Source organism: Neopelma chrysocephalum, unplaced genomic scaffold (genome assembly GCF_003984885.1).
Source record: "Neopelma chrysocephalum unplaced genomic scaffold, ASM398488v2 Primary Assembly neopelma1_26, whole genome shotgun sequence".
Taxonomy (NCBI): Eukaryota; Metazoa; Chordata; class Aves; order Passeriformes; family Pipridae; genus Neopelma; species Neopelma chrysocephalum.
This window is the reverse complement of record NW_020897695.1, coordinates 16,100,734-16,115,685: the sequence shown is the minus strand read 5'-3', so window position 1 is coordinate 16,115,685 and position 14,952 is coordinate 16,100,734. Positions and strand designations below refer to the sequence as shown.

General features: G+C 40.2%; 1 protein-coding gene across 3 annotated transcripts in view; it reads right to left on the bottom strand.

The window, feature by feature from the left end:
• The window catches only part of TRANK1 (tetratricopeptide repeat and ankyrin repeat containing 1), a 54,888-nt gene that overhangs the window by 21,220 nt on the left and 18,716 nt on the right, over positions 1–14,952 (bottom strand). For all 3 annotated transcript variants that reach the window (XM_027675700.1, XM_027675701.1, XM_027675699.1), the window contains 8 exons: positions 14,375–14,458; positions 10,455–10,593; positions 9,887–10,018; positions 8,039–8,206; positions 6,089–6,244; positions 5,461–5,712; positions 4,420–4,596; positions 133–2,997 (listed from right to left, as the gene is read on the bottom strand). In XM_027675700.1, coding sequence (XP_027531501.1) covers positions 133–2,997; positions 4,420–4,596; positions 5,461–5,712; positions 6,089–6,244; positions 8,039–8,206; positions 9,887–10,018; positions 10,455–10,593; positions 14,375–14,458 — 3,973 coding nt within the window. The remainder of the gene's footprint in view (positions 1–132; positions 2,998–4,419; positions 4,597–5,460; positions 5,713–6,088; positions 6,245–8,038; positions 8,207–9,886; positions 10,019–10,454; positions 10,594–14,374; positions 14,459–14,952) is intronic.

The window sequence follows — 14,952 nt, the reverse complement described above, 5'->3', positions numbered from 1 at the left end:
TCGACATATCAGAAAAAGCTGCCCATCTGATCTGCCACACAGAGATGCTTTGAATTGGCCAGTAGAAAACTTCAATCATTAGTGACATATGAAGAGCACAGGCTCAGCTCATAAGTAAATTTGTTACTCTACCTGAATGGGATCTGTAGTTCTGGTACAACTGATATATCCTTTTTGGTTTTCTAACACGCTGCTTCCTGTTTGCGGAGCTCTTGCTTGCGTAATGAAACAGTGACCTCAGGTCACTAAAACGAAAAGCAACTCCTTTCATTATGCTTTGGGCAGTGTCACCAGTTAGAAACATGGCATTAGGGTCATTGATGCATTTCATTAACAGTGCTAGCTCAGCTTGCGTGAAATCCTGTATCTCATCACCATAAAACTCGTGGATGGACCATGGCAGTTCCCTGAGCTTTGAAAGTCGTTGAGATAAATTATATAGCAAATCTTCTTCATCAAAGTAACCTCCCTGTGATAATATCTGCTGATAAAGACAAAAGAGATGATAGATTTCACTCCTATCTTCTGTGAAGTTCGGTGATCTCTTTCGGCCTAGCTTTTTGTACTGCTCCTCAGTAAGCTTGCCTCCAAAGCAACTCAGTGCCTCAAAAGAGCCTTTCAGAAAAGATTTTATTTCTTTCCAAACCAATGCTGGATTGTACAAGCTTTTACCTTTTATCATTTTTGGCCATATTTCCTTTGCAAATACATCATAAGTCACAAAAGTCCAATGATCGCTTTCCCTAGAGTACGCATCTGCAGCTCCTCCATCATCACTATGTTCTGCTTCAAGGTTACCTTCTTCATCCTCGTCCTGCCAATTTGGTATGACCGAGTCTTCCTGAGGACACCAGCCAACAATGATTCTTTTAAGACTTCCATCTTCATTTCTTGGAAAAAATGGGTCAGGCATGGATGCATCTAGTAACAACAACAACTGCTTGGAGGTGACGAATAGTGGGAAATTTTCATCTTTAATGTCTTGTAGTTTGTGAATATTTGGCTCCAGAGGCTTGAAGTGACTGGTTACCTTGGAAGACTTGCTAAGTTCAATGAAATTCTTCTGAACTTCTTGGCATAAGACAGGATTTTTTGTTACAAAGATCTGGTGCAGGTGCTCCAGCCTGTTTGATGCTTCTGTGCTACACGTTTGGTCTTCTTCACGGTCATCACATGAATTCATTTCTATTCCAGCTGTGCCCGAGGGAACCTTTTCATTTTCACTGTCCTGGTCTTGCTCATCCTTCACCTGTTCCTCACTCGAATCATCACTGTCTTGTTTTATTTCACCCTCTTCCTTCCCTAAACCGGCTTTTTCAAACTCACTGCACTGTCTTTGCTGCCATGTCTGTCTCTCCAGCAGAGGTCCATTTGCCAAGGTGGATTTTTCCCAGTATGAATAGAATTTCTTCCAAAGCCTATACAAGCAGCAAGTCGTCTTCCCTGTCCCACTTCGCCCAATTAAAATGATTGGTTCCATGGGCTTTGGATTGAGATCAATTACTGCATACTCCAACTCCCCAACTCGGAAAGGGTATTCAACAGAAGTCTGCACATCATTTATAATGTTAAGCGCCATGTTAGTACTGAAACTGTGAAATTTTATTATATTGTACTCCAATTCTGCTGCACTGGCTGGAGGGAAATACTCAGGCATGGTATACTCTTTCGATTTTTCTGCCGCTGTGTCTTCAACATAACAACGTGGAACACGCTTCTCTGTTGTCACACTGTGGTTCTGATGTCCTTCATTTATACACTTCAGCTTTTTCCTCAAGATGCAGGATAAACCACGATTGTAGGAAACACATATATTTTCTAAGGCATGGTCCAGCTTGCCGTGGTCAAGAACAATGGCCCAAATTCTAATTATTTCTGTGTAAACTCTACCTGATTTTTCTGGAAGACTTTTTGTCTGTTCTGTCTCCATGATCTTTTCTGGACTCTCGCTGCAACGAGGAGAAAAGTCAATCGCAAGTTCCCATAGCATTCTTGCACCTTTGTCCAATTTGGCTTCATACAGCCGGATATTAGCTTTCAGGTGTTTCAGTGGCTTCTGAAGGCCCCTAGTCCATTCCCCATTGCCAAGCTGCTTAATTGTCCTTATAGTTTTAGTTTTCAGATCATGAGGCACAGCTTTGCTGCTCAAAGTCTTCAGCATTTCAGGAGTGCACTCTATTTCCCAGGTCATGTTATCAAACTCCTGCTCATGTGCCTCAAAATCCAGACTCTCCTCCTTTTCTTCCTTCTCTCCATTAGGCAGGGCCATATTAAATTCTCCTACTCTGTTCTTTTTCTCCCAATCATGCCCTTTTCCTTCAGGATAAGCTATGCTTCCACAAGGTTGCAAGGAACTTCTTCCCTCCTCCAAACTCGTCTGAGCTGCAGGTGGCTTTTGTACTAGAGGATGATCCTTTCTCAGTGTGTCGCCCACTTTCAGTTGCTGAATTAAAGTTGTGATTGCCTGCACTAGACTTTCCTGCAGTGTTAAAGGGCTATTTATTCCTTCTGTTTTCTGCTTTGCCGACTGACCTTTTTTTGTTTTTGTAGAACATGGGGGTTTTAAATCATTAGGCATTACATTGCCAGATGGTGTTTTTAATGAGGACCCAGATGAAGAATGCCTTGTGCTCTTTGACTGTGAAGTCTCAGAGGCTGGAACGGGCTTAGATGTTTTAACCAAGTGCCCTGCTCTATCTTGCCGGTGCTTCTTTTTCTCCAGTGCAGCATTATTCCAGGTAAGTAGCAGTGGGTCACTTTTTTTAATTCTATGCCTCACATCTCTTCCAGATTTGTTTTTTATATTAAAGTTAATGTCGAATTTTGCCAATGACTCTGTTATTCTCTTAGTCTGCTTTGAAAATCCTCTCTGAAAAACAATATGCATCACTGTATTTCCATTCTCATCTTGTATGTTTGGGTTAAGATATGGAAAGTCAGAAGGTCTTGAAGCAAAGAGATCAAGTAGATAGTTCAGGATGTTTAAACCAGTGCCATCTGAAAGCAGGAAAACAAATATAAAAAGAAATCACTTGCTTTACAAGGATGCATTGTATGCCAACAATATTTTTTTTCCTGCAGCTAGTGAATTAAAATCTATTTACTGTCAAAAGAAAAACAAAACCTACAATTCATGTTTGTAAAACATGCTTATTTGAAATGGCTCAAAACTGAGCTCTCCTAAGGTTCAGGAAAAACAATACAATGGCAGCAAAGCTTTAGAAATCCCTAGTGCTGTAACTGTTCCCATAGCATTAGTCAATTACATTCCTTTTTAACCTCTGGGTACAGACAGATTTGTTAATTTTCCAGCATGAGCCCTGACTGCTATGAAGGAATGCCGGTGACTGGTCATCTAGACAAGCAGCAGCAGCTCTAGGTACTGCTCTGGGGTCATTTGGCTCACTTTAATATGGCACCCAGAAGTAACCTGCTGAGGATAACTTTGTTTTACTAAAACAACCTGCAGGAAATCCCAATTATTTCCTGATATTTGAGGTCCCTAAAGCAACTTCCTACAAAATAAGATTAGTTACCTCCCTAGGGGGAAAAAATATATATACATATATATATCTATTCTACAGCTTTCTGGATTTCATCCAAATAATATATGTGATTTAAATGAGACAATTTATGTGAAACATTTCTTTTCTAGCTGTAAAATAGTAACAATGAAAATCATTGTAAAGAAATCCCTCCTTAAAACTGTACACAGTGAAAAACATTCAAGAGAAGACATTCTCATTGGACTTCTTAATCTTTTGATTTAAAATTTACAACTGGCAGTAGCTATGCTTTTAATCTCTCTAAACCCATTCAATGAAATGTGTTTAAAAATTAATAAATTCAGTATTTTTAATTATTTTAATTCTCCAACTCAAAAAATGCATTTTTTTCTTAATTTAAAATCAAACATGACTTCGGGGCTTAATTTTATAGTTTATCTTAATTTCTTGTATTTTTATGTAAGCCCTAGAATCCTTTCACTCAGTTCTCCCCTAAACAACACTTTGCTTGATTTATGACTGAACAAAAACCTTTGTTTCTTCCTAGATACTTCCACTTTACTTCATTCCCACCTAGTCCACATTTTACAGGGTTTGAAAGAGGAGCCTTCCTTTCTTGATTAAACACAAGTATATTCACAAAACAGTAACTGACAGAGACATTGCAGTTATTTGATTCCGTCATGTCACCTGAGCTGCCATTACCTCTCCTCATAGTCCCAGACACTGGAACCAGAGAGCAGAACACATCAGCTTAACAAAGACTGGTGTGTATCCTCTGGCCTGCAAACTTTGGGGGCTGAGTGAGATAGTCAGACATCCTGATCTGCTGCCTCTGCTAGCACATCAGCAAACAGCAGCAGTGGGCTGGATAAGTAAGAAATGGGGATGTTTACAACAGCAAAAGCCTTACCTCTGTTATTGAAACAGATGGAAACTGCAGCATGCAAAGGAGTATCTCCTTGTGTAACAGAAAGATTCTGAGGATCTGCACCTTTGGTCAGCAGCAAATACACCAGTTCGAAATAGTTCTTTTTGAGGCATATTTGCAGTGGAATTTCAGAGTTGGTTGCAATCCCATCTGGTAAAGCTGGAGTGAAGGACAGGAAAATATCAGGGGTTAAATCTGATATGCCAGATCTGCTAATTACAGAAAGTTCTGAACAGATGAAGGCATGCATATGCTGATTGCCAAGCAGGTGACAGTTTGGGGTTTTCTGTTCGTTTTTAACGTGTATCTGTTAAACATTTTTTGACTAAGAAAAATCTTCATAATCTCCTCTTATCTCCCATTAAGCTGAGCAACCAGTTCTCCTGTTGTGATAGGAAGACATAAAGGCCAGAACATATCTTCTTCAAGCCAGTCAGTCACTGACTGAAATAAGAAGCATCCTTGCACTTCTGGCATTCACAAGGCTTCATCAGGACTATGTGTCCATAACTTAAAAGTAGCGTCAAGCTATAAGATTCAGTGAAAAATGTCAGAGTAATCCTAGGAATAACCTCATGCAAAACAAGAATGATGATGTCTACACTAGTTAAAAAAAGAAAGACGTGGTCATGCCTTTGAAACCAATGAAGTAGTCAGTTACTTGCAACAGCAGACTGAATCAGAGACTGTAGCTAACAGTTTCTATCAGGACAATATTGTGGCTGAAGACAGAGAAATCAAGAAATCAAAAGAAACTACAAGCAAAGGAGCAACAATAATCTTTGACCTTTTACCAACCCTAACAAACCAATTTCATTTGACTAACATCTTCTACCCATGCAACCTTACTAGCTTCCCATACGGCAGATGTAGCCAATGCACAGCACTCCAACATACTGCTGCACTTATGCAGAGTCACAAAAAAACCCATATGTTGGTATTTCTGAGACCTAATGTTGCTCCCAACATGTCAAATAACATACTGGATCTTTTATAGTACATTAATATTGCACTGGTTTTCACCTCCCAGTTCAAGTAAGCATCTTATGAGGTGCACTTGCGTATCCGATCTTTCACACTGTTGGATAATGTTGCCGATGTCAACATCTGGAAGACTGCAGTTTTTGAAGAGTCCTCCACCGGCTGGCTTTTCCCCATTGGCTTTCCCTGTTAGCAGCAGCAAAACTTTATGCCACATTTGCTTCTCCAGCAACTGTTTTATGAAGCTGTTAGCACAGGCATGGGAGATGTTGCATGGGATTTCTTCAGGGATTTCTGCAAGACAGTCAAGACAACATAACTCACTCAAAGCCATATAATGACATCCATTTCACTGTAAACTAGTTTCAGAATAATTAATTCATTAAATTCAAAGCAAAGAACAGCAAAATGCATCTTTCCATCCTTATGCTGTCAACCAAGTAAGTTTGAACATTTTGATGCACCATGCTGAATGTTTATGCACATTCCAGTGATTCTAAGTGCAAAAACCAACAGTAAATATAATTAAAAGCACATCATTCCAGTAATAACAGTTGCAGAAACAGAGAAGAGAGGGAAGGGTAAAAGGGCAAAATGCATGTGTTAGCATCAAACACATTTTTCACAGCAATTAAGTTTTGTGAAAGGGAGAAATGTGAACTCACTGTACCTTCCAAAGAAGACAGCAGTTTCAGAAATCGCTTAACAGCACCTTCCTTTAATACATTTTTATTATGTGCTCCATTTTCAAACCTGTAGAACTGGACAAACTGTTCCACAACATCCCGGAGAGAATCTGTAGCAGCTATGGCACTTTCTTTCCTCCCTGCAAAACATCACAGAAATTGAAAATCCACTTCCTTGATGGCATGTTTTCAGGGCAAGACTGCAATGCATTACATCCCAGGGCTCTAAAAAACCTGTAGTGGCAGACTAAAATCAGATGGCTGAAACTTACTGCCAATGCCACTCCTGCAATGGATTGCTCATCCCAAAGGATATTTGATACTTTCATCCAATACACTCTTGTCCTGGCTTTGCCTGGGACAGTGTTATTTTTCTTCTTAGTAGCTGGTACAGTGCCATGCTTTGGATATAGGATGAGAATAAGGTTGATAACACACTGATGTTTTGGTTGTGAGCAGTGCTTACCCTGTGACAAAGCCTTCTCAGTGTCCCATGCTCTGCCATTGAATGGGTGCACAAGAAGCTGGGAGGGAACATGGCCAGGACAGCTGACCTGAACTGGCCACAGGAATATTCCATACCCCACATAATGTCATGTTCAGTACATAAACTGGGGGGAATTGGCTATGAGGGGCCCATCACTGCTTGGGGACAGGCTGGGCATCGGTTAGCGGGGTGTGAGCAATTGTACTGTGCAACAATTGTGTTTCTTGGGTTTTATTCCTTTCTCCTTGTCATCATTTTTAATACTACTACTACTAATTTACTTTCTTTCAATTATTGAACTGGTCTTATCTCAATGCACCATGGGAGAGAGGGGGAAGCGAGCAAGCGGCTGAATGGTACTTAGTTGCCAGCTGAGGTAAAACCATGACACTCTTTACCATAATACCCTAGACTGAAAACTGTAATAGTTTTAAAGTTGATCTGTAAAAAAGCAGGAAAATGCTACCTCACAATTATATCACTGTTCAGAATTTACAGTAGATGACTAAACCCAGTAATGTTTTCAGTATACAGTTTTAGTCAGATGACCTGAGCTTGTCTGATTCCTCAGTGCCATTTACAAAATACAGCCATAAAATAATTTGTCCTCTTAGAAGTAAAAAACAAAACCAAAAAAATCCATCAGGCCAAAATGATATCTACAAGATTGCAAGATATTTATGTAATGGGCAATAGCAGATTTTAAATGATGTCCCAAAAAATGCCCTTAAATAAACACTGAAAGACTTGGCCTGGATTTCCTAAAAGCTTTGAGGAATTTAGCTACATCAAAGACCAAGCAAAACAGTAGCTTTACCCCACAGGACGAAAGAGACAGACAAGGTTAGACATTTTTTTAGCAAAAGGGACTAACCTCAGACTGCTAGCTATATAGGTGGGGCTTATTCTCCAGCCTCTCATTTGCAGTAAGCATGGAAAACTCCTGCAGGTTGTGCATTGCAAAAAAAACCCACCCAAAATCTGGCCACCAAAGACAGGCTGAGCTACCTGAAACACCAACCAAAGTGATTACCACCACATGGGTATTGGTGTTAACCCCTAACCAAGAACCACTATGCTAAAACCTTCTCCAGAGCAGAGATCTCTGCAGTAAAGAAAAAGAAACCGTGGGAGTTTGTTTGCCAGGAGCCCTAAGATGCAAGGACAATGAAACCCAGTTTTCCAGTAAACTTACATCCAACACACACATGAAAACTGAGACGGAATCTAAAAACTTTGCTTTATGCCAAGTTTGATCTGAACAGTTAGACAGCAGTTGCCTTCAGGCAAGGACAAAATGTTCACTTTTGACTGGTAGGAGACCACGGTGACAACTCATAGGAGAAGTTATATAAAACCCACCCACTATTACCAGTTCAAAATAAAACAATTTTGTACCTAAAGGATATAATTTTAAAACAGGAAAAGCACACAGTGCCTGTAGTACCTGTCTGTTTCTCAGAGGAAGTGTGTTTCTCAATGTGCTTGCTGACTTGTCTTACAGCATCAAAGTTTTTGTTCTTTTTCAAGATATCTATGACATATCTTGACCGTGCATCTGGAAAAGTGGGATCAACCCCAAAATTCAGGAGCATGATCACATCTTCTGTTTGGCCTAAGAAAACACACGAATAAAAATTAGAGGAAGAATAATTCACATCGTTCAGGGGTCTTGTTCTGTTTTCCTTTTATTTTTAATTTCCTGGCACAATTTCTAGCCTATTATTAATTTAAAAGATTTAAATTTTTCCAGTGTCGTAAGAATGAGGCATTGTTAGGTATTTTTCCACAAGATTTGTTCTGACTTGATAAACCAGAATATTTCACATCATCATCATCATCATGGCTAGGCTTCGCAAACGAAGATTTGGGAAAGGCTCTATCCACATTTGTTACGAGCACGCTGCTGGCTAATGAGGCCAATACGAGATAGACATGTCCGATTGCAAAAGGCACAGCAGAAAGACTCCTTAGGTGGTATATACATATTCAGGCATAAATATACAGAGGTAGGCACTGAGTTTCTTTCCTGTGAAACATAAACCACATGATTTTCTTGGAAATAAACTTTATAACAGAGATGTCTGTTTTGACTAAAAGTATAATTGTCTTCAACAGAAACTGCTATCCTCTGTAGCATTTCACTACAAGTATTACAGATTACACACAAGCACAATAAATATGATGGTGATTTAAAGCCTTGACATCATATCTAATATTCTGGAAGACTACATGCTCGCTTCTTAGTATGCCACACTGTACTACTGGGGGAAGCTTTACAGCTGCCTGTACTTCTCTTGCCTCAAAGAGGCACATTTGCTAGTAGTCATGCCCTCAGAACAGCTGGGAGAGCACAGGAGCACCAAATCACCAAGTCATGCAGGAGAAAACTGAGCAACGGTGAGGAAATAAGTGTTAGACCACCACACTTGGCACACCACCACAGGACCTGAAGATCTTGGAGGTCTTTTTCAATCTTAGCGATTCTACGATATATAATGTTCAGAATGAATAGCTAAAAAGAAATAAACTTCAATAAATACATATTAACATATATAATCTCTCTATAATAAATACTATACGAATATTATTAAATAAACCTATATTTAAGGAAAAAATAAATTTATACAGATATACAGTCTCTTCTACAAATGTGTAAGTCATTTAGCAGCAGATGGAACTGCTGCAAAAGATGTGTTACACCTTCCCAGAAAATGAAATGATTTAGATACAGGTTGTGCACATTTCATTCACACTATTAAAGCAAACCACCAGAATGTCACTGCATGCAATGACCGACAAGTCTGGTGTTATCTCGGCATTGATGTTTGCTTCCCGTTGCCACCTAGTGAGCAGAGCAAAAAATACAAGGAAAAAAGCCAGGTTAACATAAAAGAAAGACCACAGAAAATGTGAAGGAAAGCATCCTGTTTTCATCCTCTGACAATGTACACTACTACTTCGGTCTTAAATTTTCACCTATTTTAAGGACACATCAAACTTTAAAAGGTAACTTCTAAGATTCTAAAAACTGCAGCATACTTGTGGGAAAATCCTAATCAGTCAAACCAAAGAGCAAAGGAAATTGTCAGACATCAGCCACACAGTTTTGAAAAGGAATTGTTGAAATGTTTAAATATTAGTTGTCATTACAAAGTCTACCTTCAGATACTTTCTCATTTTCTTCCTTCGCATGAAACAGTAAACACCAAGGTCTGAAACTTTCTTCCATTATTGGTTGTTTAATATGAAAACAAAGCAACACCCCCACGCAAACACAAAAAATTGTACTTACTGCTTTTCTGGGAATATTCATTGGAAGAGGCCACAATATGCAGGAGGGTATGTCCATCTCTGTCCTGCTGGTTGATCCTATCCTTCAAGTCTGGCCTCTGAGTCAGTAACCATTTGAAGAGATGGTTATTTGCTGAAATGACAAAAAACCACACATAAATGGATTAGCGTTTTTTTCTCCTATGAAATGGCAAGATGCAAATCTAAGGTTGACTCATGACCCTTTCACAGACACAGCAACTGTTGCTCCACACTGAGATGGCAGGACGAAATACTGTTCTTTTGTCAAAGTTGATACATTCTAGTTACGAAAGACCCGTATCAATCACGCTTTTGCTTCAAATCACAGAAGAGAACAACTATAATAGGTTTCCACCACTATCAGGCACAGATGATCAAAGAGAGTGTTTAAAACATTTCTAAAATATTGCTTTACTGGCACATGCAAGATTATACCTAATAATCTGACCTCAGTTGTTGTGAATTTTTTTTTAATTTAAAAAAGCTCTAAGTGTCAGTTCTCTAAGGAAAGCCACCACTGGTTTATTTTAGCTGCAGATGTCACTCACTTGCTTTGATACACAGTCTGATAACAGCATGCAGTGGATACACTCCAATGGATTCAGCTTTTGCCCCAATGGAAATTAGCCACTTGACTAACTCCGCTAGTTCTTGCACCTTCTCACCATGACCATACAACTCAGAAGTCTGACAACAAAGAGAACAATTACAACACATTATTTTTACATACACAAAAGGCATTTCCTTTTTAATCCTATTTCCATGTTTTTATGACAACATTCAGTGGAACAATAACAAGCTATATCCATTGTAAAATGAAACTATTTATTTCATAGACTTTCATAGCATGGCTTGGGTCAGAAGGGACAATAAAGATCATCTAGTTCCAACACCCGACCGGCAGGGTCACCTTTCACTAAACCAGGTTGCTCACAGTTCCATTCAACCTTGCCTTGAATGCCTCCAGGGATGGGGCATCTACAACTCCTCCTGGCAACCTGTTCCAGTGCTTGACCACCCTCTGAGTAAAGAATTTCTTCCTTGTATCTAATCTAAACCTACTCCTTTTCAGTTTGCAGCCATTCCCCCTTGTCCCGTCACTACATGCTCTTGCAAAAGCCTCTCTCCATCTCTCCTGTAGGCTCCCTTCAGGTATTGGAAGGCTGCAATTAGGTCAATCCAAAGTCTTCTCTTTTTCAGGCTGAACAATCCCAATTCTCTCAGCCTTTCCTCATATGAGAGGTGCTCCATTCCTCTAATCATTTTGGGTGGCCCTCTTCTGGACTCGGTCCAACAGGTTGATGTCAGAAATAGTGTGGCCAGCAGGACTAGGGAAGTGATTGTCCCACTGTACTTGGCACTGGTGAGGTTGCACATTGAATCCTGCGTTCAGTTTTGGAACTCTCACTACAAGGACACTGAGCTGCAGGAGTGTATCCAGAGAAGGGCAGTGGAGCTGGGGCAGTGTCTGGAGCACAAGTGTGATGAGGCAGTTGAAGAAGCTGGGGTTGTTTAGCCTGGAGAAAATGAGGCTCACAAGGGACCTCATTGCTCTCTACAACTATCTGAAAAGAGGTCGTAGCAAGATGGAGGTTGGTAGCTTCTGCCATGTCCCAAGTGAAAGAAGGAGAGAAAATAGCCTTAAGTTGCACCAAGGGAGGTTCAGACCAGATACTAGGGAAAAAAAATTACACTGAAAGAGTGGTCAGGCATTGGAATAAGTTGCCCAGGGAGGTGGAAGTGTTCAAGAGGCATCTGGATGTGACACTTGGGAAATGGTTTAGGCGTGATTCTGGTTGCGCTGGGTTGATCTTGAAGGTCTCTTCCAACCTTGAGGATTCTAGGATTCTGTGAAAGCACACAGCCTGAGCAGAAGATAGCTGAACTGAAAACAGATGTTCTAGCAAAGACTTAATGAACATGAAGCATAGTCTACAAGGAGCACAGCAATATAGGGTACTCTGAAGGTGTGCAGAGGAGGGTCAGATGGAAATTGAGACAATATGCTGGAAGGATCAGGACATGAAGAGGTGGTCCGAAACAGTGTTCAGACATAAATTTCCCCATTTGTGCCAGTCATCTTTTTAAATGCTAGTCTTCACACATGCTTTCAACATTCACAAATAAATCTTTTTTTTTTCATACCTCATGCCAAATTTTGACTGGCAAGAATTACTGGTTGTGAACAGTTAAAAAAAAATCAAAATACAAAAAATTACAGGGATATTGTAGTGGCAGCAGGGGAAGTCTGAGTTCTCAGAAAGCCACATTTTCTAATTTTCACGAAAGAGAAGCACTGCTTAGGGATTTTTCATCTCGATTCTTTCAGTCTTCCATGTGTACAACAAACCCACTACAATAGGTAAGACTTGTGGGGTCAATTCAACAACAAAGGACATGCTATTTTGTAAAGGCAACCCATGTTTCTCCTCCTCTCTCAAAGAAGTATTTTGCTTTGCTTGCCTAGGAAGGAAAATATTTTACTAAGACACTCTACATGTGTCTTCTGTTGTGTTGCCATGCTTTATTGCCAAGTGTGAGGAGTTACTCTATTGGCACTAACACAGCACACCTCTGGCTAATGATACCTAACTAAGACATGCTTGCATATATCCATCCACTAACTCTTCTGCTATCACTAAAAATAAGCCTATGAGAGATGTTGATTTATATCCTTCGCATTGCCCTTATTTTTCAGAATTACTTCTGCTCGCTCTGTCAGGCACCTAACTGAAATAGCCCCAATTTGAAATTATTATGACAAAAGTACCACCAGCACCGTAACAGCCAAATGGCAAATTCTGGGATATTCCACCAATATGCCTTAAACCTTAATTTGCCAACCAGTAAATGCCAAGCAAAGGTACTGAGTAGCCTACAGCTAACATCTTCTAAAGTTTCTGTCAGGAAAATCACAGTGCTGTAAGAAATCTAGAAATTCTTTACTGTGATGCAGTGAGGCATTGGAACAGGCTGCCCAGAGAAGCTGTGGATGTCCCATTCCTGGCAGTGTTCAAAGCCAGATTGGATGGGACTTGGAGCAAATTGGTCTAGTGGAAGGTGACCCTGATCATGGCAGGTTGGAACTAGATGATCTTTAATGGCCCTTCCAACCCAAATCATTCTATGATTCCATGATAAAGCCTAATGGAATTTCTCAATGAATGTGCAACCATATCTTTTAAAAGTAGGTTACCTACAACAGAACTATACTTAATTAACATACACACAAAGAAAGAATAAACCCAAAAAATGCTTATACAGAGAAGAATTTTTTAGTAGTCTGTAACAAGTGCTTTACTTAACTGCACCTGAAATAGGTTGGGCAACCACTGTATGGTGAGAGACACATGCATTGTGAGATGCCTTTAGAAAGCTGATATGTCACTGCTATGGATGCTGGCTGTTCCTGAGTTGCAGAGCTGGTGAACTCCCAGCAGCTCCTGGCTCACAGTCAGCCTCCAGCCACACCTTGGTTCCCAAGGTGCCAGAAGCCATGGCTGCTCACCCCTTAGTGCACTCAAAGTGTTTTGGTGGAATACCTGTGCACAAAGGCAGAGGTGAGCAGCAGCAAACCCTCCAAGGCCACCTAGTCACACAGCAAGGTGGGAAGAGCCTCTGGGGTGTACCAGTGGCACAGACACCAGGCAGGCACAGTCACCCAGCAGCAAGTTTGTGTGAGTATGGCAGTTTGTGACAGCTGGAAGATTTTATTTCATCCTGCCAGCACAGAAAGCTTGGAAGTTCCCAAATGCTGCAGAACATGAGGAATCACAAGATAAAGAAAAGAGCAAGTTTCAGGAGAGCATCACAGAGATCAAATTCTGCTGTCTGCAGATGCCATCATCTCTGTGAAAGGCATCAGGAATTGTGGCTACTTGGTCTATGACTACATGCTCCCACCTTGTCAAAATCCTCTAAATAATTTGAGAAGTGTCAAAACCTTTAGAGAGAAAGTTTAGCAGTTGTTGCGTAGGTGTAAAGCATCCTACCAAAAATGTTGTGTGTTGAGGGAAAGAAAAATTCCAACACTGCACCCAGCTCAACTCCCTGTGATCATACTCAATACCATGAAGCAGTCCAGAGACAGGCTAGAGAAGTATAAAAATATCCTAGCCCATATCCTAAGTTCCTCTCATTGGAAAGCATACCCAACTTAACTGATATCAGACATCTTTCAGTATTATATTGTCAGGTTACAAGTGTGACATAGATAGCTTGCTGTATTTGAGAGAAAAATGTCTTCTTTTGATCAAATAAAAGGAAATACTAAATTACATACAGAAATTAACCAAGTTAGACGTTTTAAAATTTTCAAAGGAAAATAAATAAAATATTTAACATGATAATATAACATCCATATATTTTTCATTTTATTTTTCTTGCACACAAGATGGAGAATCTCTCACTAAACTGAATAGAAAGAAAATGTATAGACACAAGGAAAAAAGAGAGAATACTACTTTACCTCAAAGAGATTCTTCAGAGATACCTGGTTGACTCTGAGATTATTGGGCAACTTTTCCTTCTCAGACAGCAACAACAGACAAGACTGAAAAAAACCCCCACATTAGTGATCTTATAAGCACACTTAGAGAAACTCTGCCTCATCAGATCTTGCAGGGAAGTAAACACTGGCTAACAACATTTTGGATCTCTTTGTAATATTTTAAGAGATTACTGAATCTCCCTTTCTAATTTTCAACTTAATTAATGTAATTTACAGTGGAATGTGGGAAGCTATGACCAGTGAAAGTTTTCCTCGCCCTCCTTCTCCACCTCTGGTTCTTGCAGGGCTGTTTCTCTCTCTCTTTCCCCCTCGCTCTGCCAGGCAGGTATTTGCCTTTTTTAAAACACACTTTCCCCAAGCCACCTCCACCTTGGCTGCAGGGCTCAACCATGCCCTGGAATAGGGCCATTGGAGAAGCTGGAAGCAGGGCAGCCCTGGCCGCTCCGCACCAGGGCCCTGCAGCCCAGGCTGCCAGCACCTCACCATCAACGTCCAATACAGGTATAATTGTGACAATGATCAATTTTTTCCACAGT